Source organism: Pararge aegeria, chromosome 21 (genome assembly GCF_905163445.1).
Source record: "Pararge aegeria chromosome 21, ilParAegt1.1, whole genome shotgun sequence".
NCBI classification, from domain to species: Eukaryota; Metazoa; Arthropoda; class Insecta; order Lepidoptera; family Nymphalidae; genus Pararge; species Pararge aegeria.
The window spans coordinates 15,508,158-15,534,143 of NC_053200.1; the positions used below are offsets into that span (position 1 = coordinate 15,508,158).

Here is a 25,986-nt window from a genome sequence, read left to right on the forward strand (position 1 = left end):
AAATTCATTGTTTGTGATTCGTGCGGTATTGAAATCATAGATTAAAAGGTATAAATATCCAACAAAGAATGCTTATGCAATGAGCGATGGTCGTTCTGTTAGTGGGCACTTGAAGAAGTTTGTGTTTCGTGGGAAATCATCCAGCAACGGTGATACCAGAGGTGAATATCTGGAGATCGTAATACCCGAGCTCTTGTCGGCAGGTTACTCGTTCTACACGTGGCCTTCCGCGCCGCTGTTGGCCTGGTACTTGTGGACGCAGAGAAGACATCTACGCGGTCTTAGAGTTTTAGAACTCGGCTGCGGGACTGGCTTGCCCGGTATTTTAGCGGCAAAGTGTGGCGCTCACGTGACGCTTACAGATAGTGTCGCTTTACCCCGATCTTTAAGACATTTAGCAGCTTGCTGCGAAGCGAACGGTTTAGTTCCTAATCGTGATGTGCAGGTATTAGGGCTCGCTTGGGGACTTTTTTTAGCTGACGTGCATAACCTACGCCCTGTTGACTTGCTACTAGCCTCTGATTGTTTTTACGAGCCGTCACAGTTTGAAGAAGTGTTGTCTACTGTTGCGTATTTTTTAGACGGCACTGACGCACGATTTTTGTGTGCTTACCAGGAGCGGAGCGCCGACTGGTCAATTGAAGGTCTACTGAAGAAGTGGGGACTGAAAGGGGCTCTTTTGGACTTGGATTCCCTGAGTGAGAGCACAGGCGTGGACTACAGGGCCTTAATTGGTGACCGCTCATTGCATTTACTTGAAGTTATCTCCTTATAGGGTATGGCTAGCACAGCAAGAGCCGTTCGCCTTTACGTTGGCAACCTAGCCTGGACTGTAGGCCACAGACAGCTGAGGGAATACTTTGCCCAATTTGGGCTAGTGCAAAATGCTAGAGTAGTTTTTGATCGCTCTACTGGGTTAAGCAAAGGGTATGGTTTTGTTGAATTCAACTCCCCCTCTGGTGCTGCAGACGCTACTAATAAACAAGTGCATACTCTTGAAGGACTGAACCTGAATGTTCAACTTCAGAACAGTTAGATTTTGTTTCTAAATTACTAATTAAGAATGGCTGAAGCACTACCAGACAATCCAGACTTGGATTTCTCTGATGAAGAATCACTAAGTTCATTGGAAAAATCTTTTAACGAAGCATCAAATCATGTGAGGAAAATCACATCTAAACTTAACAATAACCAACTGTTAGAACTGTATGGGCTGTATAAGCAAAGTACTGAGGGAAAATGTAATACTTCAAAACCATCCTGGTTAGATGGGAAAGGGAGGAAAAAGTGGGATGCTTGGAAAGTTCATAATGATATGCGAAGTGAAGAAGCTATGAAGAAATATGTAGAATTGGTACAAAAACTTGACCCAGATTCTTGTATAAAATCACAGGGCGGCCCAAAAGAATCTTGGGCTGCTGTATCTTCACTAAGATATTCTCCTGAACCTGAATTAGTTCCTAGTAAGCTGACTATTTTTGATGCAGCGAGAGAAAATATGGGAGAACTAGCAGCTGAACTTTTATCTAAAAATCCAGAATTAAAATGTATGAAAGATGATGATGGACTTACAGCTTTACATTGGGCGGCAGATAGAGATGCTACTCATGCTTTGAATGCGTTAATAAAAGGAGGTTGTGATATAAATGCTGTGGACAATTTTGACCAAACACCACTTCACTATGCAGCCACATGCGACCATGCCAATGCAACACAAATATTAGTAGATGCTGGAGCAGATTTGTTAAAAGATGATGAGGATTGTACTCCTTTAGACTTAGCGACACATGATGAGGTTCGGAGAATTCTGGAGAGTGCTAGTAAATAGTACACCTATATTAGCTTTACGCCATTTTATAATGATATCATATTTAGTTATAGAATTATAGTTATTGGGAATAAATAATTTGAGTTCAGTTTTATTTTTATCATACTTCATCTTCAGAGTTACTGCTCTTTGAAGTGCTTTTTGTGCACTATTTTTATAAAACAAAGAGTTTTATTATCACAGTTGATTTTATGAGCATCTTATGAATATCTTGAGCATAATTCTCTTAACAGGCAACGGTAAACACGTCCTACTGTCTACAATATAAACAAGAGCTGATAAACTGAAGCTTGTTTCATTTCTGTAAAATCATATTTTCTCTAATAATACCTTATTTACAGTCGACATCCAATAGGTACCTAGCATAACAGGTTTAGTAATATTAAATTTGAGTAAGATTTTATGTTAGAAATTCATCTTGTCATGCAACTGTATTTTAATTTATCTGTTTTTTAAGGCTTTTACACAATTCCATAATTTCAACCAGATTTCAACATTGTAAGGCAGTGGTTTCTCTTTAAAAAAGACCTCTACCAAGCATTAGAGGATAAAGTGTAATAAAGTAAACTAGCCAGCCTTTGTTTGAAATCTACCACAATCCTTTGAGGTAGATTTCAAACATTAGCCCAAACAACATTGGCCTGAGCCGCATCTAAAGAATATTAGTAATCCATCTAGATTAATACTGCATTTCAAGAGTGTAAATTAATATCATCATCATATTGACCAATGAACGTCGACTGCTTGATATAGGTCTTCGGTAGGGTGGCTCGTCATCTGTCCTAGTTGAGAAGTCAACCAACGGTACGTTTACCGAGCAACTACCCGAGCTATGTGCTCCACCAATTGCCGTTAAGCTATATCGATAAATGGATTAGTAGAAATTAAACAAAAACTATCAAAAAATAAAACACCAACCATGTAGAAATATTTTAATTTGCATCAACTGTAACATAGTTAATAAAAATCGTAATGTGATTCAAAACCAGTGAGATGCTTTCTCCCGCTAGAGGTTCATAAAAAAACCCTTTGCAGTTGAACTATACACGCAGAGGTGCATAGTGGTTTCAACCAGGGTAGGCATAAGGCTTCCTCCCTCGCCAGTCGCCTGCGTGCTTTATATCATTAAATAGAAAAAAAAAACTCCTATACAAGCTGTATGAAATATTTAGGGTAAACATAGTCTATTTAGAGTAACGAAACATTTAACTATTATGTTTTATTTATTATTAATCTCTAAATTATATCCTATAGTAAATCATTAAATTAGTAACTGTGCGTTGTATAGTCGAGCAAGCGCGAAGCTCAGTTTAGGTTAACATCTGAACATTTCCTTGTCCGTGGATAGGACCCGCGTCGGGATGATGTCAGAAATAGGTGCCCTCGTCTTCGCCGCCTAAGGCGCTGTACAGACGATGTATCTCTGTTACATTGTTGGTCGGCATTTTTAATCATTGTTTGATCGTCTGGGTCGTAGAGGGGGTTTGGGGGTGCCAGAAACTTGTAAATGTAGGTAGGGTGCCTAAGCAAAACAGTACACTTATATTTAGAGAGTGAACGTGTTCTGAGACATTTCTGTGCTGCGCTATATAAAGAATAAAATAAATTATAAATACTAACGTACAGATTTCTTTGGTTGTCGAGGATTTTATCAAATTAGGCTTAATATTATCCGTTAAACATTGACTTCCGCAAAGCAACGCACATATAAAAAAAAAATAACGCAAGCGAAATGATAAAATTGATATTCTTCTGTCTTATAAATCAAAATCATGATAAATCATTAAATGGTTCCTATTTTTGACGCATGTATAGGATACCCCTTGTGGCATAAACTCTAACATACTGCTTTGTATTTTCGAGATAAACTAAGCGACATCGGCGAAGTAAATTTTGCCCTGTGGGCATACAAAAAAACGCCACTAACCAACATAAGAACAAACTATATATATCTGAGTCATATCATCCCACTGGTTTAGATTATACTCAATGAGTTAACGTGCTATATTAAGTTCTAGAAAAGTCATATCAAACTTGGTTTATGCGCGCCCCGAGATGAACATAATATTTTATATCAATTATTCTGATATATTTTGGAACATGGTGTATTCGTTTTTTTGAGAGTTTTCTTTCAAATAACAAATAAAGTAACGAATAATACTTATGTAAATTCGTTGATTTGACCATTACTTATGAAGTCAATGAAATGATTATTTGCATTGCCGTGACATAGCGAGTGCTATTCATTAATACGTAGACTTGTAACTGGCAGCCTAGTTGACCACAAAGCGTAGCGCCAGCGCCACAAGTTGCTTTGCGATGTCTTCTCTAGTTGGTAGTACATATCACACGAGAAACTCACCTTATAAAACAAATTGAAAGGCCATTCGTATATTTTTTAATAAATAAAAATACAACTATGGTCCTAATTTATACAAAACAAATTCGGGTGAATATTGAGAAATAAATCACCGCTTTAATAAGGTATAGTATAGTTACGTTGACAATAGTCGTTAGCGCAGAAATGAGTAATCTAACGCAGTTAAAAAAATATTGTAAACACCAATATAATACCGACCTTGTTGCTTTACATTTGTTTTAATTACGTTGTATTTACAAGAGGCTCAGACAACAATCCGTAACATGTATGACAACAGTCCGTAATAATGTTTTCGCTTATGATTAGAAATCGGATTATTTATTCACTATTGACCCACATTTTTTTACCTTTTAGTTATTTTTTAAATAAATAATGGAAGGAAGCTTCGCTATTTGATGAAATTCGCTCAATATGGGTGTCAAATGAAATTTGTTTTTATTTGGGGTTGGGGTTTTAAAATTTTTAATTTATATAAATCTTTGTGCTTAATATATTTGTTGGAAAAAATTTTAGGATGCGAGGAAATCCACGAAAGCGTAACTAAGTGGACGCGTAGTATGGAAAAGACTTCTTAAATTATTATGCGTAACGTATGCTATAACCATACTTCAATAAAAATCATACCATTTTTTGTTTATTTTTCACACTTATAATATTTGACGGTGCCTAGTTTGAGATTTTCTTCTTACGTTTACCTATCCGATCTCGTGAAAGTTATCATCGATTTATAGAGAATCGAGTGAACGCCATCTAATGACAATACTGGGAAACAGTATTATAATAATAAATATACAACGACAATACACACATCGCCATCTAGCCCCAAAGTAAGCGTAGCTATGGCTTGTACTATATGACTTATGAATATTTTAATTATTGTCATTAGACGGCGTTTACCAATAAAATAAATATCATTTACGCACAAAAATAGTTGTAACTTAAAAAAATTGTAGTACAGTCCTGTAAACTAAGTGATTGGTCTACGCTGCGTACCAAATTGATACCGATATCGGCACTTTAGTAAAATAAATAACTACTACGCAAAACTCGGCGTACTCCGCGTTGGTGAAGCGCGTATTTGGAAAGTGGCATGTTGACTTTACAAAAAATCAATTAAAAATATTAGCAACAGTTCATTGCGAAGGCAACATCTCCTTTCCTGTTATCGATTCGCTGTATTAATTACAGACATCTTCGAGCGAAGCAGAGTAGAATCATTAATCTAATACTAAACTATGTTATCTTTTATTTTCTAATTATTTACAATTAACTTATGCTATCAAGGCAAATTATAATATTTGAAAAAGTGCAAAAATACGTTAGTTTGTTTTTTTTATAAATTTTCCTTAGAGTAGTTTTATCCTATAGTGTCACGTAAAAAGAACGCTGACTCACGTAGAAAGAATTGTCCACCAATCCGTACAGGGCCAGCGCGGTTGAATGCAGCCTTAACCCCTTCTCATTGGGAGGGGGGGGGGGGGGGGAAACGTGTCCTGTAGTGGGCCGGTATGGGTTGATATGATGATGAGAGTGTGCCTCATTGGAGTAGTGGCTAGCATGTTTGACTAACACTCAAGAGGTCCTGAGTTCGATGGTGTTTATTCTGATAGTATTTACATATATCAGAAGTGGGATATAAACAGTCCGGTCAAGTATGTTCTCTAATTCAAAAGGCTCCAGCAGCCATTATGACCCAAGTAGATTCCTTGTGAGTCTCGATCACTGAGTTAAGTGGCGAGTCCATGTTTGGGCTAGTTCTCTTTTGTCTCCTTGTGGGCGGTGTCTCCGGAGTCCAGTTGTTTGAGCAGTCTGAACAACGCCGCCGCCTCGCGTATCCGGCTGAACTCCACGCAGAAAGCTTCCACTTCGATAAACAATTCCTGTAAATTATATTTATTTATTTATTCGATTACAAGTACATTATAATTTCATATAGATTACATAACTATTATATTTTTAAAAAAGGAATGTCAATCTAATGTTCGCATTTGAAATTGAGCCCTGTGAGGGCGCTTTAATCAGATTGAGAGGCGGATTGGATAGAAGCAGGGGTTACTTTGCGGAAATCCATAATGTATTATGAAAATTAAGCTTAATTTGCTATACTCCGCGAACAGCAGGATAATCTGTATGGTGTAATTTATAATTTCTTCCATCTATATTGTTAAGACAATATTTCATTGTAAAGTCAAATCTCCAGAGGATGCTCCGGTTTCGGAGCAAAACGTGCGTAGCACGTAAACAGATCCTCGGCAATGTACCCTACATTGCCGAGGATCTGTTCGGTGTGGAGTATACGGATTGATGAAATTATAAACATCTTAAGAAGCTTTCGCTTGGTTTTTGGTAAGTCGGGTCGGATACAGAAGGCAGTAAGAAGTCCTTGAAACGGCGCGTATTGTGAGGTGGTCCCTCACTCTGGAGCCCTGACCGGTTGTCTGGGCATTGAAAAGCCCCGCAAGCGGAGGGTGGAAGTTTTTTTTCATAAATTTTAATAGTGTTCTTTGTCGGTCGTTCCGCTCTCTCGCTTGCAATTCAAGCCTTAAATTGAACGCCTCAGAGCGAGGTAACGCCGCATGAGTCATGTTTTTTCGTGCTTGCAGTCGGCACCATCGAATTATAAGACGGTAAACTTCTCCTATCCCATGTACCCGGGTTTATTTCTTAATGACAAGGTTGCTTGGAAGCAACCGGCTCCGCTTTCATCTCTCACAAGATAGAAAAAAATGTAAAATGTAAATTTTTAATGTTGGAAAAGAGCAACTGCTGAGTTTCTTGCCGGCTTCTTCTCGGTAGAATCTGCCTTCCGAACCGGTGGTAGAGTCACTACACACAGACAGATTTGACGTTTCAAAAGTGCTTTTATTAGGCCTACTTGAAATAAATGAATTTTGAATTCAGCAGGTGGAGTTCTGGATTGTCTCCAGCCTGAGCCAGCCCCGCGGTGGTGCAAGGTGCTTTAGATGCTGCTGGGTGGCAAAAGAGCGTGTTTTCGCTCGGCGGAATAGCAGGAGGGAGTGACCTTGACGTTGATGATCTTGTTCCGGATGAGCGACTGCAGGAACACGCACACGAGGCGCACGAGGCGGTTCTGCATGTAGCGGTCGCGGATGGTCTCGCACGTGCTGATGCAGTTGCTGATGTAGAGGTGCACGAACTCCACCGGCAGGTCCACCGACGTCGTCAGCCTACGCCGGTGCCGACCAACATGCGCTTCGTATTATTTCATTTCATATTTCATACATATCATAGTGCTAAATGAACACTTTTGTCTGTTATTCTAGGTCTGCTATTAAAATATTTATTTATTTATATATTTATACTCTTTATTTGTACACCACTCAGAAAAACGAGACAAAAAAAAAGAACAAACACATGAAGAATGAAGCAGGACACAAAAGGCGGCCTTATCGCTAAGTAGCGATCTCTGCCAGGCAACCTTAGGATTAGGAAAACTAAAAAAAAACGAATAAGTGGGGTACACTATTTAGTACATACATACAAATATCTACATACTAATACATATTTTAACATACCATAAATACTTAAATATGAGTTTGAGTAGAAAATATAATAAAAATATTTATACAAAAAAATAAATATATATATTTTTTTTATAAAGTTACATACATTTATTTTAATATTATAAAGCGGTAAGAGTTTGTAATTTTGTGAATTTGCGAAAATGTGGGGGGTAATCTCTGGATTTACTGTATCGACTTTGAAAATTCTTTCACCAATATAAAGCCATATAATTGTGTCTCGAATTACGCTAGTCGGACTTGCAAAGTAAATCGGAGAAAAAAGGGTCGAACGAAAACATTCTAACTAGATATATGATTGAGTTTTATAGAAAAAATGTAGAGATTAACAAAAAAGTTTTTAACAAGCATATGTAAAAGTTCCATATTTAAGTATCAAAAAGTAGGTTAGGTAGTATACTAACAAATTTAAATCGTTAGGATATGTTTATTGGTCATATTATAAAAAGTTATGCATTCTTATGAAAATAAGTAAACTTATCGTCTCAAGTATTTAGAACATAAAACTTTTCCTTTTAACACGCTTTTTATTAGCTTCTCTTGTACGTATGTTTGTATTTTTGTAATCGACTTCTTTGGGCGCGACTTTGACTCACTTTAAACGGCTAGATTTCGTTCAAACTTTGTAGATTTATTACTGCATATAATTTAGGCGAATGTTTTCAGAGATAATATAGTAAATTGTTATACCTGTTGACGACTTCCATGGAGTGCAGGGACATCTCCATGTTGACGAGCACGGAGAAGTAGTCCGTGATGTGCTGCGAGTGGATGAGCTTCAGTAACACCGAGATGGCCACCATCGGGTTGTTCTCCACCAGGTCGGGCAGCTACAGGCGGAACAGAATGCATGAACGAATGAGTACACTTTTATTGTACACCACATAAAAATACAGGAAAATTATAAAAAATATAAGTATCAGAAGAATATAATAATTACGCGAAAAATTAAGTAAAGTTTCGGCCGCGGCATTTTTCTTGCTTTTGGTATTTCTATACCCGTCGCAACTTCCAAACGATAGGTCCAATTTGAATTATTTAAAAAGGAATTTGCAGGCACAATATCAATCTTAATTATAAAACTATTTATTTGGATAAAGATTAATATTATGGTGGAAATGTCATCATCTTTTGATCATAACCGTGTTTTGATTGACAAATTATAAGAAAAAGCAGTTACTGTGTCTTTACCATAACAGTTAGATGTATAGCCTTCCGGACTTTTTTGTATTATTTTTATATATCATCAATCATTTTCGTTCAAAGCCGGTAGGTATATAATCTTTAACAAACATACCTAGTTATATTACAGCCAATTTACAGAAAACAGTAATAAAATGTACATTTAAACCTTCCGCATGAGTCACTGTGTTCATTAGTGAAAACCTAATGAAAGTCCGTTCGGTACTTTTCAGTTTTTCGCGCCCAGACAGACAGACAGACAGATTTTGTTTTATAATATGCAAAGATGTATCCCTACTAATATTATAAATATCAATGTATGTTTGTTTGTTACGCTTTCACGCAATAACTACTTACCTAACCGATCCTCATGAAACTTTGTACGCAAGTTATGTTTGGGTTACCTGGTACGGCGTGACTCCTATCTGGTACACGACGTCTGGGTCCTGGTCCAGCAGAGCCAATAGCCTCTGTTGGTGCGGCACGCTCAATGCGGACTTTAGAGCTAGTTGAGTCAACTCCTGGGCCTCGCCCACTGTGTTGGTGCTCTCTTTCTCCTCTGACTTCTTCTCTTCAGGCTTTTCTTTCTTTTCTTCCTGTAAAAAAATAATTTAAAAAGTTCAACAAAGTTCAAAATAATTTAAAAAGTTATACGTTAAATAAGGCCTAATATAAGCACTTATAGGTAGTAGTGGTGTATGTCACTTGTAGTGACTCTACCACCGGTTCGGCTAATTCTACCGAGAAGAAGCCAGCAAGAAACTTAGGTAATAATATTATATCAATTTATTCATTGAGGTTTAGGGTTTCGTGCTGCTTTATTAATAACTAGCGGACCTATTATATAGCGGAAACTATTTATAAATATAATTTTATTGTAATGCTTTTGATTACGAATAAATAAATAAATAAAATATACTTATGCACCCTTTAACAGTAATTCGTAATTCGGCTACACGCTGTACATTCTAGTCTAAATTACCTTAACTTTGACTTCTTTCGGCGTGCTCGGCATTCGTTTCTCCACTACTTTTTCCGGCGCTGGGGCCTTGAGTCCGATGAGGCCGTCGAAATCCGTGTCGTATAGAGGCACATATGCCCCTCTGTTAACTAGATTTTTCCATACACCCTGTTATGTCATATACTATAATATTAAATCGAAGAAAGTAAATAAAAAAAAAACATTCCCGTCGTATATTAACTAATAAAAATATACACGGATCAGAGACATGGTCGCTAACTATCGGCCTCATAAGAAGGCTCAGAGTCTCTCAGCGGGCGATGGAGAGAGCTATGTTAGGAGTATCTCTACGTGATCAAATCAGAAATGAGGAGATCCGTAGAAGAACTAGAGTTACCGACATAGCTCAGCCAGTCGCATAGCTGAAGTGGCAGTACATAGCTTGGAGAACCGATAAACGTTTGGGTCTTAAGGTGCTGGAATGGCGACCCCGCAGCGGTAAACGTAGCGTAGGTCGGCCCCCAACGAGGTGGACAGATGACATCAGGCGAGTCGCTGGGAGCCGCTGGAGGCAAGCGGCCCAGGACCGTGCATTGTGGAACTCCCTACAAAAGACCTATGTCCAGCAGTGGACCTCGATTGGTTGACATGATGATGATGATGATGATTGTGATGAAACATACACAAAACTTTAAACTATGAAAATGTAGATCTAACCGAGCACTTTCGAATAACTGTATTTGAAAGTAGAGTAAATAATAATTAAAGCAGGGGTTTCATGGCTTTTTCTGACAACGGCTTGTATGTACATAACTTAAATATCGTTAGGTTAAGACATCTTTTCGTACGAAATCCATCAGCGCCTACAGAACAAAGTCTTCGAACAGTGCGAGTTGCCAGTGATGACTTGCGGCTTTGAAACTCTGATCGCTTACTATTTGCCGCAGAGTAACTCAGCAGGCGATGGAGAGAGCTATGCTGGGAGTATCTCTTTTGGTTCGATAGACATTCAATACTACATACAATATATAATAGTACATACAATTCATGCTGGACATAGAGGACTTTTGTAGGGAGTTCCAAATTCCACGGAGACGTCTTGATGTCTGTCCACCTCGTTGGGGGAGACCAACGCTGCGCTTACCAGTGCTGGACCTTGCGACCCAACGTTCATCTTTTCTCCGAGCTATGTCCCCGCACATTGCCACTTCATCTCCGCGATTCGTTGAGCTAGGTCGGTAACTCTGGTTCTTCTGCGGTTCTCCCTTATTTCTGATTTGATTACGCAGAGATACTACTAGCATAGCTCTCTCCATCGCCCGCTGAGTGACTTAGCGTTCTTATGAGGCCCATAGTCAGCGAGTATGTTTCAGAACCATATATAATGGGTCAAATTAAAAATTAAGAAATCCATAGGAGAATGCAAAATACCTCTGTCCAACAGCGGACTTCAATCGGTTGACAGATTGATAATGATAAAAAGTGAGGAAGGCAAATTGCATTTTTGTTTTTACATTTGTTTCGATATTAAACGCCATACGTACACGGCTCGCTGCGCGAACTTTTTTTTAGGTGTATTTTTTACCTCGTCCGAAAAAGATATTTCCATGGGGTCCAACAAGAAAGTGGGAGGTGGTATAGGTCCCGAGGGTTGAAGGGTCCGGTGCAGCGGCAGGTACTCGTTGGACATCAACACTTCTAGAAGCTCCTTCATGGCCATGCGGTTTGGAGGACCCCTGCGTGAGACATACATTTTCAAGCTTAACGACTTAACGCACATTTACACAGCTATAAAAGTCTCAAAAAGAACGCATAGCTTGTCAATGTTGTCATGGATGAATGAATGAATGAATACACTTTTATTGTACACCAAAGTAGTTACAGATACATACACATAGAGCCTTTACAGAGATATACACAAGTAGTTACAGAGATATACACATAGAGCAAGAGAGTACAATTTGGTGACCGTATCGCTACATGACTTCTTCCAGGCAACCGAAGACGCAAAAGAAAACATAGACAAGAGATAGTTGGTGCAATCAATGATTAATAAAGATGTTGACCTAACAATTATTCATTGTAAAGTCAACAGCTCCTGAGGTTGCTCTGGTTTCGGAGCGAAACGTGCGTAGAGGTTTCATTGCCGAAGATCTGTTTGGTGTGGAGTATAAGGATTAAAGAAATTATACATTACACCATACAGATTTTAGCTTAATTTTTTAGTGTGATTAGAATACAGTTCACCACCCCTTCTCTTCCTGCGGGTGTCGAGCGGGGTACGAGGCGACTAAAGTATATAACGGGCAGCAGTATTCTCTGTAGTACTACTACAATCTACTGTTTTTAAGGACTTGCACTGTGAATTTAAGTAGGAGGTCCCTGGTTCCATTCCCGGCGGTGACAATTTAGGAATTTATAATTTCTCTGGTCTGGTCTGGTGGAAGGGCTTCGGTCACGGCTAGTGACCACATTACGGGTACTTAGATGATTCATGGATCTTATTATGGATAATATACAAATAAACAACCAGACACTGAAAAACATTAATGTTCATTGCACAAACATTTTCCAGTTGTGGCAATTGAACACACAGTCTTAACTCAGAAAGCAAGGTCGCTGTCCACTGCGCCAATCGGCCGCCAATATAAATAATATTTAACGTATCTTACCCATCACTAAGAGCTACCAGTGCAGGCGCAGTCGTCTTGGCCACTGCACTGACGTCAGCAACTCTGTCCACTATTACTGATTGCAGAGATGAATAGTCAAACTCCAGCTCTTTTGAAGACACCTCCGTCAGCATCACCTGTTTGGCTGACTTTTTGAATACCTGGAAGTAAAGAAATGATTTTGTTGCACACCACAAAAAGTGTATAAATAGAAAAGTATAACAAAACAATGTACACAATTTGGCAGCCTTATCGCTTCATAGCAATTTCATCCAGGCTACCAATTGTAAATAAGACAAATACAGAAAATAGGCAGGTTGTTAAAAATTTTATAAAATACTTACATCTTTAATATTAGCTGGTATAAACCCATGTAACTGTGCTATAAACAGCCTCTCCTGTGGAGCCAACGGTAGCAGACCAGGTTTACCATCCAGTAGGTGAAGGTATAGTGGGCTGAAAGGGTTCTCTCCTTTGTAGAAATCAAATATTAGGGCCAAAGCTACCACCCTTTGACCTGGGAGGGAAAGGTCACCTCCTGTGATTAGAGATGATAGGAGAAGTGACACTGAAATTATACAAGTTAAATATTAAAAAAAAACTAGTCACTATATATGAAATGAATGTAGGTGTAAGTGTTACAATACTTTGATCATAAAATTGCTGCTTGACTCTTTGCTACAGCCCACCAACTCACATCAGAGCAGTGTGGCGGGTCTATGCTTTATAATGTCTCTCCTATGAGAGGTCTGTACTCAGCAGCTGGACGTTAATAGGGCGCGTATGGCTATTCTTCAAGTATATACCAAACATATAAGTACCATATGATACACTTTCTGTTTTTACATTTTTTAAATTCTTTTTAAGATTTAAAATAAAATGCAGATCTTTTCAGACATGGGGAACATGCTAGGATGACGAAGTGAAGCAAAGATATTTAACTGTAATACAAAGTGATTGTAAACTTGGATAAAGTATAGAGTTAATGAGTCCAAAAAGCGAATACTAACAATTAAAATGCTCCGATTTCGGAAACCTCTTCTGCACTTGTACACAAATAGACTCGAGACTTTGTGAATCGACAGTTTGTTCTGAAAACAAACTAAAAACAAAACCAAACATTACAAAAGTGCTGTTCACACTTTGAGTATAAACAAGGTTATATGGGTTTCTCATGAAAAACATACTCTAATATGTATTTGCTGTTCTCGTTAATTAGTTGCTGGGACATATTTAATATAGTTTTAATAGAAAACTTTATTTAAAAGTTTTAATTGATGTTTTTAAAATGCATTCATTTCGCCTGTCGTAAAAACTCAAAACAAACTTGAGCATTTGACGTTTGACAGTGGCAACTGGCGTCTTGGTAGTGACAATTAAATGTAATTTTTGACACTACCACAGATAGCTCAATGCATGTTATTACGTTTTTTTTAATATTTAATTTGAAAACTATGTTTGAAAAGAAAGATGTGTCCATCGATGTCCTGACTGACTCATGTATCAACGCAAAGCCTAAAACTACTAGAGTAAAAAACCTGGTTAGGTTTCATTTAAGACCTAAGCTACAATTTTTTTTAAATTGCAATAATATTTAATATGTGGTGAAAGTTTTTAATTAAGTCCATCATTATGTTAACCATGAAGCTGGATGTTTGAGCTTCCTATTAAAAAATTAAGAAACATGAAGTTCACAATCGATGAATATGAATCGAAAGTTATATCGATGAAACTTGGTATTTTGGTTTTAAAATTGCGAAGAACGCGTATTTTTTTTACGTTGGGCATGGAATGTTCAAAAACTAGCGCGATATACATAAAGGGAGCATAAAGCATAAAAGGCTATTTAAAAAAAAAATTACTTGTTTATTTCAAACTTTCCTATGTATGACTTATTTACTTACGTTTTCTTAGTTACGATTTGGACCTGCGATATAACAATAAATCTCTCTTTAGGACCTCGTTGGCACAGTCTCGGGCGCTGCGGGTTTAACTGAAACGTCCCGGGTGCGACCCCCGGCAGAATTTATATTTCTGAATTTTCTAACGTCTAATCTGGTGGGCTTTGGCCGTTACTGGTTTCATCCTACCGACAAGTACGTGCCGGCAAGCGATTAAGTGTTCTGGTATGATATCGCGTAGAAACCGATTAGGGGTATAAGTTTAATATAACTGGTATACCCCTGACAACTTAGCTCGTTACCATCTTAGACTGCATAATAACTCACCAAGTGCAATTACAGTCGAGGTTTAACCTGTACAATTATAAAATCAAAATTTTGTGGCTTTCAACACTGTAAGCTAAGGTACAGACTACAGAGATGACTCTCAATAAGTTCAAAATTTATATAAAACGTAGGCTTATAGAAAAATCCTATTACAATATCAAGGATTACATGTATGATAAAAAAGCTTGGGTATGAATTGCTCTTACTTCATAGCTCAACATTAACTAGACTGTGAGATGGTGATAACAAAAAAAAACTGGCTAAGTTTGTTGTGGGCTCTTCTGACCAAAGCGCGTTTGGAACCTTTAATTTTAAGTTTTAGTTTTAAGTTAACGAATGCAGTTATCACCATCACTAACATTAGTGTAACATGTTAAATGTATGAACGCTTCTTAAGTGCCTGTAAACTGTCAGGTAAAACATTATTGATTTTTTTTTTGATACTACCAATACTCAAACCAATATGATACAGCAATAAATTATGCTGAGAGTTTAGGGTTATTGAACCCGGAACCTTATGTGGACCGTTGGCATTATTTACTACTAGCTGCGCGCCGCGTTGTTACCCCTGGTGAATGAGTCGTTTGTTTGCTTTTGGCGCAAAGTACGATTGTTCCTGGAAACCACCCTTGGAAATTTGATGTATTTCAAGGACCAAAAGTAGCCTATGTTACTCTCCGTCCTTTCAACTAACTCCATGCCAAAAATCATGTCGATTTGTTGCTTAGTTAGGCCGTGAAGAACGGACAAACAAACACCATTTAGCATTGATAGTAGAAGCTGCTCCCAAGTTCTTCGTCCGAATCTGTTACGGATTTTTACAAATCCCGTGGGAACCGTTTGTTTTCCAAAAAAGAAGGCTACGTTACTCTACGCTATTTTAATTAACTCTTTGCCAAAAATCAAGTTGATTGGACGCGAAGGAAGGACAGACAAACAAACAAGCACACGCATTTTCTATAAACTAGCTTCTGCCCGCAATTTCGTCTGCGTGGAAAGAATTGGGTATAAAGCTTCGTTCGTTCGCAATTTTTAATCCTACGAAGCGAGCTATTTGAGAGATGTGTATAGAAAGAACATGTCCTTTTCCATAGCACAGGTGACATGCATAACAAATTACAAAGCTGTCTGCCCGTGGCTTAGCTCGTAAACCATTTTCAATTTTCCCTCGGGAACTATTCAAGGAATCGGGATAAAAGCTAGCCTATGTTCTTTTCCATGTCAAAGGCTACATGCATGCCAAATTTTATCCAAATCCGTTCAGCCGTTTTTGCGTGATTGGGTAACTAAAATCCACACTCACATTTATTATTATCATGCAAGTCTTTTCTATTTTTTGACTACAAGTTAGCCCTTGACTGGAATCTCACCTGTTAGTTATGATGCAGTCTTTATTGTAGCGGGCTAACCTGTTAGGGAGTATGGCAGTTATATTGAACCGAGACCCCTAATATGTTTCGACATCGTAGCGGAACGCTAAATCGCTTAGCGACTCGTCCTTGTCGGTAGAGTGTTAACTAGCTACGTCCGAAGCTACCAGACCAGAGAAATTATGAGTTCCCAACTTGACCCTGCCAGGGATCGAAGTCGGTAACTACCACTAAAAACAACAATGGTTACCGCTGCGACAGCCAGGTCCAAAAAGTAAAGCGGTAGTAAGGTGGGTGGTGAACAGCTTTTTATAGCCAAAGCTCGTCCGGGAAAATACTAGCGCCATGCTTATTTCTGCCGCAAAGCAGTATTTGTTGCAATTCTGTGTTCCAGTGTGAAGGACGTATTTGTCGGTGTAATAACATGCTGGACACCTACGTTTCAGCTTGATAGACACGGGGCGGCACGTTGCAAGGTGTGTTATTTGCATGCCCCACGGAGTGTCCCTCTGTTTATAGGCGATAATTTTCCTAAATCAAAAAGTAATCAAAAAGCTGGTTTATCGGCTGGTAAATAGAGCTTCTATCAAAATAAGTGCAGTATTAAAAGAGTGACTCAAATTTGAATTCCTATCGGCAACCATTTACTCACAGGTTACCGATTATTAATTTCTCCGTTACGCAGCAACAGAACATTTGATTGGTGTGACTTCAAGTAGATAACTTATAGAAATGGACAATTATGGCTATTGATATGAATTAAAAGTAGTAACGCACGGTTCCTACGCGATACTGTAATTATGTCTTCATGCCAAAATAGCTTAAGAGATTATGATTTGATTCGTTATTAAGGTATCTTACGACTTGGAATAATACACGTAGGTAAAACTACTACTAAATACTTATATATTTTTAATACAAAAACAATAATAATTATTATAATTAATGAGAATGTTAGTTTTTCTTTTTTTGCACAAATTCGCACTTTAACATTAGTGGGGAATAATTAATTTGTTACAGGCGAGCAAAGTCGTGGCCACAGCTACTTACATTTGCTTATTGCAATGATATTCGTATCGTTTTCTTACGTATTTTCGTAAGTAACGAAAAATGCGTGTCATCCATTAACCACGGCTCCTTACGAAATGTGTCTCAATGACTGATACCGTTATCAGGTAAATTAGCGCGAAACAATAGCGTCCAAACTTTCATGCGCTGCCCCGAAACTATATTATCACAGCCATGCTAATTGTGCGCGTTCGCTGCTTTTATCACTCATTTTCTTGGCCCGATAAGATTAGAACAGTCATATGGCGCGTACGAACGCCATCTTTAATCTTGTAATAAGATTTTCGTAAATAATCAATTAATATTCAAGATTGATAGTTTTTTGTTTTATGAGGTTTTAATGATAATGTGGTGATGATTTTGTGTGTTTCTACGCAAGAAATGAGTGATATTGTTTATAGCCATGCATAATCCAAGGCCGCTTGAGTTTATTTCTTGGATCGAGCCACATCGCAGTCGATCGTCGTCGTGGTCTTCGTGGCGAAGGACGAGTAATTCTATTCGACCGGAACCGAGACTGTCTTTACAATATCAGGTGATTAATCGTACTGTTTTTCTCTCAAAATTATAAATAAATACTCTAGTGTTTACTATCACTAGTCTTTATTTATTAAGGTAAACCTTACTTAACTACGGTAGGTACTTTATTTAAGTATTGGCTAAGTGTAATACTTAGACGTGGTTTCATGCTAAGATAGTTAAGGTTATATTCTATGGAAAACCGTTTCAAAGTAGGTAGGTATAGGTAGGTAGGTAGGTACCTGTAAAATATCCACAGGTTCAAATTTGATGTGAATGTTATCGAGTTCCATTGGAGGTCGTGCGAGTTCGAATTCCGGGCAAGCACCTCTGACCTATAACAGATCTTTGTAAACAAACTTGTTCATATTTTCAAATAATACCTATGTAATTCGTTTTTTTTTTTTGCGAGAAAAACTAACATAGTTAAAGATGTTGTACCACGCGACAGTGAAGCTACACAATTTGTCCTTACCTTAGTTCCTAGTGAGCATAGCCATTTACCCATTGAAAGAAGTGGCCTTCGATGAATCACGATGTTTGCTTTTAATGAGGCAGCGACTAGCGCGTGATGAATTTAAATAAACTGAAAAATGCCAGCCCCATATACAAACTTTGGAGTCTTTGGTAGGGATCTATTGACCATTTGAGCCATCAAAGCACTGCTTATTTAAATTCAATAAATTCGACTTGGATGCTTTTTATATTGCAAGGTGTTCTGCGTGAAACGTGTTGTAATGCGTAAAAAAATTTAGTGACACTATGACAAAGGCTTGTCAAACAGAAACAGCTGTCAGTTGATTGTCATGGAAGGTGCAAATGATATTTTTCCGTGATATTTTAGTTTTTGTTTGTATATTTCCTTAACCGTGTTAGTGGTTTAGTGTCGTAGTGTTTGTTTTCCTAGTTTTGTTTTAACTCGATGGTCTCCCATGAGACCGAAACATGAAACAGAGCCTGCGGCGGTGATAAGACGAACACTTTAGACGTGTCAAAAATCTATGTTATTTTCAACCGATGAGCTTTATAGCAAAGCAACGCCATTTGTTTAGTATTACGATTAATAATTAGTTTAATTTCACATGGGTGATGGCTTGGCAGTCGGATACACGTGTGAGTTACGCCAAAATATGATTTTCTTTACTAATGAGTTTTTGATATTACCCAAGGCTTTTAACAATTAGGTATTAAAATATTAACATGCATACGTCCTTGTGATTGGTTTAGCATTTTAATGGACTATTTGAGAAGTCAAACGCGTTAATATGTCTCTCGATACATAACAACACTCATGTTTGCTGTAGTATGTATAATTTAGTGTTGGATATTGCTGCCTGGCTTAAGCCTGTTAATAGGATTTAAATGTCTATTTTGTATATTTTTATCCGCTAGAATCCTATCTACTTCACTTAGTTTCACACTACATTGATTTCACACATTTACTTACATTTTCTTTTATTTGTTGATAGTTATACATCAGATTTGAATCACATCTGATTGGATTCGGTAGAGCTTTGTTTTATACTAATCTCTTAACTAAACTAACTTGACAGGCCTAAAAATAATGTTTTCCTTTTCACAAGCAATAGGATAAAAAGAATAGCACTATTTTTAAAGTTTTGTTATAACCATTATATTTAAATAGGCAATTTCAAATGCATGCATGAATCTGTCATAAAGCTATTCTCATTATTGACTGTTGATACTATTCCCATGTATTCGATTTATATTCGATAACATTATGATCTTCTTCTTCTTTCCTTCGGCTTGTCTCCATACTTGGTTGGCTGGAACCTTCCGTTTTATGTAGTGCCACTTGTACGGCTCCCCGCTGGGTCACTCCAGCTAGCCTGATGACGGTGATAATGATATATAAAATGATTGTTATAATGATAATTTAGTTTTTTACTGCAGTTTAATGAAATGGGTCATCAAGATATTTATTATAAATTTAGACTGTTCATTGTACTGGTCATGGACTGGTCAATCAACTAGTGGGTTTGTTTATCTGTCCACTTATATATCAACTGATGGCTAATAGACCTGAGTACAGTTACAACATGCAGCCATTTTGTAAAGTTTGACCTGGTTCTATTATGTTAATTTGAATGAATTTCGTGGCTATTATTATAAATTAATCTTAAAATTTAATTTATATATTATTTGTAAATGCCCTATATTGTTATAAATCATAATCATCATCATATCAACCCAGTACCGGTCCCCTAAAGTGAACAGGTCTCCTCCCACAATGAGAAAGGTTTAACCTTTCTCCACCACCAGGCTATCACTGCTTCATTGTTATATATATATATATAGGGCTATAATGTTAACAATACTCTTTACTTTACTCTGCATTAGAGATGAATTAATTTTAAATGTTGAGCCAGCTTACTTTATTTTAAATTAACACACCAGCACAAACTGACAGGCCTTTAAGTTGACTAACTAGTGCTCCAAAATCAACCTCATTTTCTTTATTTTCTGGAACAATAGCAGTGAAGGTTTACTGTCTGACTCTTCTCAGTTTGATTTGTGACTGTTGTTTCCATATTCTCTGATTCCGACTCAGCAGTGTTAGGCTTATTATCATCACCAGCATGCAATGTAACCTAGAACCTATTATGCGCTATAAATATCTACTCACTCCAAAGCGTTTTTAAAGTTTATGTAAGCCTTCATAAATTTTAACATATTGAGTGACTATTGTCAAATTCTCTGCAATCTAAGATAAAATCTAAGCTAAATTGCATGAGTTAAATTCAGAATCAAGACTTTCCACCTATGTCAGCCTTACTTAAAGGCACACCAGTATGATTTTGAGGCTTTCTGAACTTTCTGAATGAGTCTTGGACGTTTCCTTGGGTGCTAAATAAAAACAAAACAATTAAAATTAAGAAATGTTGTGAACACTGAAGTAGTTATTTTTTTTTTTTTTTAAAAGTAACTAAAGGTTACTTTTTACATAAGATTGAATACAGATGGTAAATTTTTTAAGAGAAGTGTGCATGTCTTCTATAGGGTTGTTTTAATATGTGAAAAGGAAGCTGACTCACATAGGAAGCACTATGTATTGGGAGGTTTGTACAATCGCATGCAAATGAGTATCTTTCCTTTCTAATAAGTTTTAGTTCTTTGTCTTATTGCAGTTTTTTATAGTTTATAGTTTTGCCATGTCCTCTGACTTACTAATTTCCTGAAAATTAAATGCAACTTATACAATAAATATGTATGTTATTACTGCTCAGGTTCTTATACAAATATGTATGTCAGCTAGAAACTGCAAGAGGGTACTGCAATTACATTCTTAGTTCTACTATTTTCTAGAAAGAAATACTGGGCCGCTTTTCAAGTGTTTTCTTTTACATACACAAGTATTACCTTACTGTAGGTTCTTGCATATATGTTCAAAGGCCATCAGACTGCGGCACGGGCGAAATTTGTTTGCGTCGTGAGGTTAAAATTATTTTTATTATATATTACTTACATATTTAATGGTAGATAGCTAATGGCATGCTAATAATAATAGATAATTTTGTATTCAATAATAGCTTGCCTGCCAGTGTGACTCATTGCATATCATATCAGGTTATATTTTGTCTTTTAAGCTATGAGGTCATACCCAACCTACTACTACTGCTAATGTATGGCGGTATGATAATAATTCATCATGGGGCTGTGACTAAATAATTTCTTTTTTTTAAATCTACATGTGACTATGGCTTGCAGGTTTCCTCACAATGTTAAAACACACATAAATTAGAAAAGTTAGAGATGTATGCAAATGCGCAATGCTATCACCACCTTTTCATGTACAGTTTGCATTGCTACGATTCCCATTTAAATTTCCCATAGTCGATTTATTCCCATAGTCGTGTCCCATAGGCAATGGGTGGGGCAATTGGCTCGAAGAATGTTGAACGATGGACGTTGTCTCAAGGTTGGAATGGCGACCTCTCACCGGTAAACGAGGAGGGTCACCCATCCACCTCGTGGGGGGTGAGACCCCCTACGAGGTGGATGGGTGCCATCAAGCTTTTCATGTACAGTTTGCATTGCTACGATTCCCATTTAAATTTCCCATAGTCGATTTATTAAAATGAAACAATTCAACTACTAATTCAGTGTTATTCTTAATTGCAGACTGATGAAAACAGCTTCCTGCTTCGGTTGAAGATAGTGGGGGCGTATTCATTAGCTAAAAAAGACATTTTTGGTGCTAGGTAAGCTACTCTAATTAGTCTTAGTAATTTTTATTTACCACACTCACCCTGTAAATCCCATAAGATTACTCTTTTGTAACTACATTAACACTGTTACTAATAAAAATTGTATGAATGTTCTTTAGTAAAACAATGATTGGTCTTCTGTCCATAGATGTCTTATAACTGATGACAGAAAGAGGGAATTTGTGTATGTATTCACAGGCTATATGATTGTTATTTAGGTTGTAGCTGGACTGTTCCCTGTCAGAAATGCTGTAAATCCATTTACTAATTATCTACCCTTGAGGGCTATCATTACTGTTTATTCCAATATCAATAATAGCTTCTGAGAGCAGGTTTTCTGTTCTCCATTCCAACATTTTTTTTACCTTTTAATATCTCTATAAAATAAACATTGAACCTAAAAAAATAGTAAACCATTTGATACGAAAAGGCTATCATCAAAATCAAAGTGCCTTGTGTGAGATGTTCAAGTTTCGCTAACTTATTCGATCATGTGATAGTTAACTTCAATTTGTAGGCAATCGAAAGGGTGCCATCTAGTTACTATACTGGGAAACATTATTGTCAAAGATGTTAGAGTTAACTTTAACCAGCGAACGAAATAAACATAGAAGCATAACTATTGCTAAAAAATGGCCTCTAACCAAAACAGTCTCGGTGGGAGTGGCTTATAAGGTGTGCCCCGCATGCGTCTAGTTTCTTAGTCAAAATAGTGACAGATTGACTGCCGGCGGTCAGATTGAATCACGGCTGGTCCCGTACTGCATGACATACAATAGAATCAATCATGTATTTTGCGATTCAATTCGAATGTAAATTTGTTAGAAAGCACGACTACTATGTTTTCGTTCGCTGACTTTACGCTGACACGATCGAATACGTAAACGTAGGTCAAACATTTCCCTTTATAGTTAAAAGCCTGGAGTTTAATCTTCTGATTTGATAGAGGTAACAATTTAAAAAAAATTAACCGGTTAAAGTGGAGCGAGCCTCCTCTACCGAGGGTTCTGTATCTTTGTGTACCTTCATAGAACTTGTAAATAGTTGTTTTGTTGAATAATAATTATTCGAATGCCCCAGCTTGTTTGTAAAGGATTTATTACAATAATATACTTGACCTAGTAACACACTTAAAATTTTGAAGGTTTGACCCAAACCTTTTGCAATGGAAATAAATTTACTTTTAATTTGCAATATAGTTGTATTAGCATAATCAATAACTACTAACCAAGCTTGAAGTCAATAGCTTTATTAAAAAAAATGTAAATGGGTACATACGATGATATGAAATTTGAAATTTTGTCGATATATCGTACCCCGTTAACTGGATTTCAGTCCCGTTATGGCAAATGTTGTTAACCTTTTTATATTTTTGAAAATTTTTGATTCACCTCGAAAAACTTTGCTTCAAGAAAAGCATTATTAGTTCCTTAATATAAAAATTGTGAAAGATGGCACAATACGAATACGGAGCTGTAACTAATATTATAGCCATGAAATCTATTGTGTTCCAGTGACCCATATGTCCGCGTGGAACTGCAAAAGGTGGACGGTGATGTCACGATTGAAACTTTTCTTACGAAAACCAAGAAGAAGGTATTTTTTTGTTCTTTTTATCGCACTACATGACTATGATGATTTATGGTTCCTAAACGTTGTCGCTAAATATAGGTCTCGTAAGAATGCCTAAGCCTCATAAGACGGTCGCTCAGTGGGTGATAGAGAGAGCTATGCTTGAGAGAGGAGATCCGTAGAACTAGAGTTACCTCAACGAGTCGCGAAGCTGAAGTGGCAATGGGTGGGGCAATTGGCTCGAAGAATGTTGAACGATGGACGTTGTCTTAAGGCTGGAATGGCGACCTCTCACAGGTAAACGAGGAGAGGGAGGGTCACCCATCCACCTCGTGGGGGGAGAGACCCCCTACGAGGTGGATGGGTGCCACCAAGCGAGTTGCAAAAGCCGCTGGGCCCTAGCGGCACAAGACCATGGTATTTGGAACTCCGTACAAAAGACAAATTCCAGCTACGGACGTCCATTGGTTGACATGGTGATGATAATGATGAGTCCACTACAGGTTAGCGCTTTACTGCGATCTCACCTGGTTTACAGGTATATGGTTAGATAACTTATATATTGTTCTGCCTTCCGAACCGGTGGATCACTACAAACAGACTGACTTGACGTTTCAAAAGTGCTTATAAACTTGGCCTACTTGAATTTTGTTTTTCTTTTGTTACAAATAATAAGTGCCTAGTTCTTAAGGTTCATAATCGCGCGTGACAAAGTAACAATATGTCCAAATGTAATATATATATCCTTGAATAGTATATTGATGTATTCACATGACTCTTATTGCTCTTTCGGAAGCACGCAAATCGGCACTCAATTCGTTTGTGGGAAATTATTTTTTACTGACTCTTTTTGGCAGCAAATCAATTTTGTGACAAACTCGTCCTCGGTAGCAGGTACTATAGCCATGCTTATGAATGAATGAATTAATACACTTTTATTGTACACCACATAAATATATAATTATAAAAAAAAAAAAATAACAAAATGTATTACAATTATTTATTCTTATTTCTGCCGTCACGCAGTAATGCTAGCCGATCTGAAGTGCGTGGTTTTCGATATAATTACAGGCGCAAGAGGCTTAGCACGTATGCCTCAGGTTGATTAAAAATTCAAAATTCATTTATTTCAAGTAGGCCTAATTTATAAGCACTTTTGAAACGTCAAGTAAGTCTGTTTGTTGTGACCTTATCACCGGTTCGGAAGGCATTTTCCACTACGAAAGGCAAGAAACTCGGCAGATTGCTCTTTTCTAATATAATTTTATAGTTTAACAATCTTTAGAATTTTTCTGTTTTGTGAGAGATGAGAGCGGAGTGGCCCGCTTCCGAGCAGCCTTGTTCTTAAGGATCAATCGTGTAGAAACCGCGATTTGTTAAATGTGTTTTAATACATTGTTTAAACTTAGGCAAAGGTATTCAAAATTCAAAGGCTTTCTGTACTTTTCTCAGACGATATGTAGATATCACTAATTTATGTCCGTTTCTAATAAGTCGACTTAAGAACTCGATTTAGTCGACTAAGAATTATTACTACAATAATTATTTTTTTCTATTCCATTACAAGTTAGCCCTTGACTGCAATCTCACCTGGTGGTACGAGATGATGCAGTTTAAGATGGTAGCGGGCTAACCTTTTAGGGAGTCACACCCCTAATCGGTTTCTACGTGTCGTCGCACTGGAACATTAAATCGCTTAGCGGCACGTCTCTGTCGGTAACTAGCCACAGCAGAAACCTCTCACCAGACCAGACCAGGGAAAATTCAGAAATTAGAAATTCCCAATTTGCCCCGGCCGGAAATCAAACCGGAGAGCTTCTGCTTAAATTCACAAAAAAAATTGAAAATAGAATTGTGACACGAACTGTAATGTATTCTTACTAATATTATATCTTGTCCTTTAAATCTTTTCAGACACTGAATCCAATATGGAATCAGGAATTCGTATTCAGGGTAAGTTTCGACATATTTTATTTACAAGTAATAATAATATGACTCACTAAAATCACGGAAATCTGAAGCGCAATATTGCGCAATTTTACAATTTGTTAAAAAAAACCCACCATAGTTTCTAGATTATATATCAGATATTATTATTATATCTTAGGTAGTAAATATATTAATATATAAAACTGCGAAAATCTAGCGATCCGCCATGATCCGGTGAAACAATGAATTCAAAATTTGACGTCATAATTTTGTACTGCTTAACTTCGAAAATCTCGGCGTATATTTTGTGATTTCAAACTATCAGTTGCTAAATTTTATTTCTTATGAATACCAGATGCAAAACCAAAATTGTCCTATGACGTCACGTGTGCGGCCATGACACCAGAATAGCGTTTTCGCGAACCGATTTTCAAAATTATTTCACCAATAGAAAGCTACACCTGAATTGGCTATATATTAAAAACTTAAAACAACTTTTCGAGGGA

The 25,986-nt window shown here is 37.2% G+C and overlaps 3 protein-coding genes and 1 pseudogene across 4 annotated transcripts in view; 3 read left to right on the forward strand and 1 right to left on the reverse strand.

The window, feature by feature from the left end:
• The first annotated feature begins 46 nt into the window (after window positions 1-46).
• On the forward strand, window positions 47-2,116 carry LOC120633332 (annotated as a pseudogene).
• LOC120633331 (SRA stem-loop-interacting RNA-binding protein, mitochondrial-like) lies at window positions 699-1,059 on the forward strand. Its single transcript, XM_039903524.1, has one exon. The coding sequence runs from the start codon at window positions 779-781 to the stop codon at window positions 1,034-1,036; it is 258 nt and encodes an 85-aa protein (XP_039759458.1). The 5' UTR covers window positions 699-778; the 3' UTR covers window positions 1,037-1,059.
• A 630-nt stretch (window positions 2,117-2,746) lies between the features above and the next one.
• LOC120633330 (CCR4-NOT transcription complex subunit 11) lies at window positions 2,747-13,885 on the reverse strand. The gene is made up of 10 exons (XM_039903522.1): window positions 13,753-13,885; window positions 13,576-13,667; window positions 12,910-13,133; window positions 12,566-12,726; window positions 11,479-11,629; window positions 9,915-10,061; window positions 9,337-9,528; window positions 8,441-8,580; window positions 7,231-7,396; window positions 2,747-6,088 (listed from the first exon to the last, which is right to left on the reverse strand). Exons 1-10 carry the CDS (start codon window positions 13,794-13,796, stop codon window positions 5,960-5,962), a joined length of 1,446 nt encoding a protein of 481 aa, XP_039759456.1. The 5' UTR covers window positions 13,797-13,885; the 3' UTR covers window positions 2,747-5,959.
• Window positions 13,886-17,207: 3,322 nt separating this feature from the next.
• LOC120633329 (E3 ubiquitin-protein ligase Nedd-4) overlaps window positions 17,208-25,986 on the forward strand; it is a 44,520-nt gene continuing 35,741 nt past the window's right edge. Inside the window, exons 1-4 of one of the 2 annotated variants that reach the window (XM_039903520.1) lie at window positions 17,208-17,766; window positions 21,894-21,973; window positions 23,494-23,575; window positions 25,466-25,504. In XM_039903520.1, the coding sequence (XP_039759454.1) occupies window positions 17,635-17,766; window positions 21,894-21,973; window positions 23,494-23,575; window positions 25,466-25,504 (333 nt within the window). In that variant the 5' untranslated portion in view covers window positions 17,208-17,634. The remainder of the gene's footprint in view (window positions 17,767-21,893; window positions 21,974-23,493; window positions 23,576-25,465; window positions 25,505-25,986) is intronic. The other variant, XM_039903521.1, reaches the window with a different exon arrangement.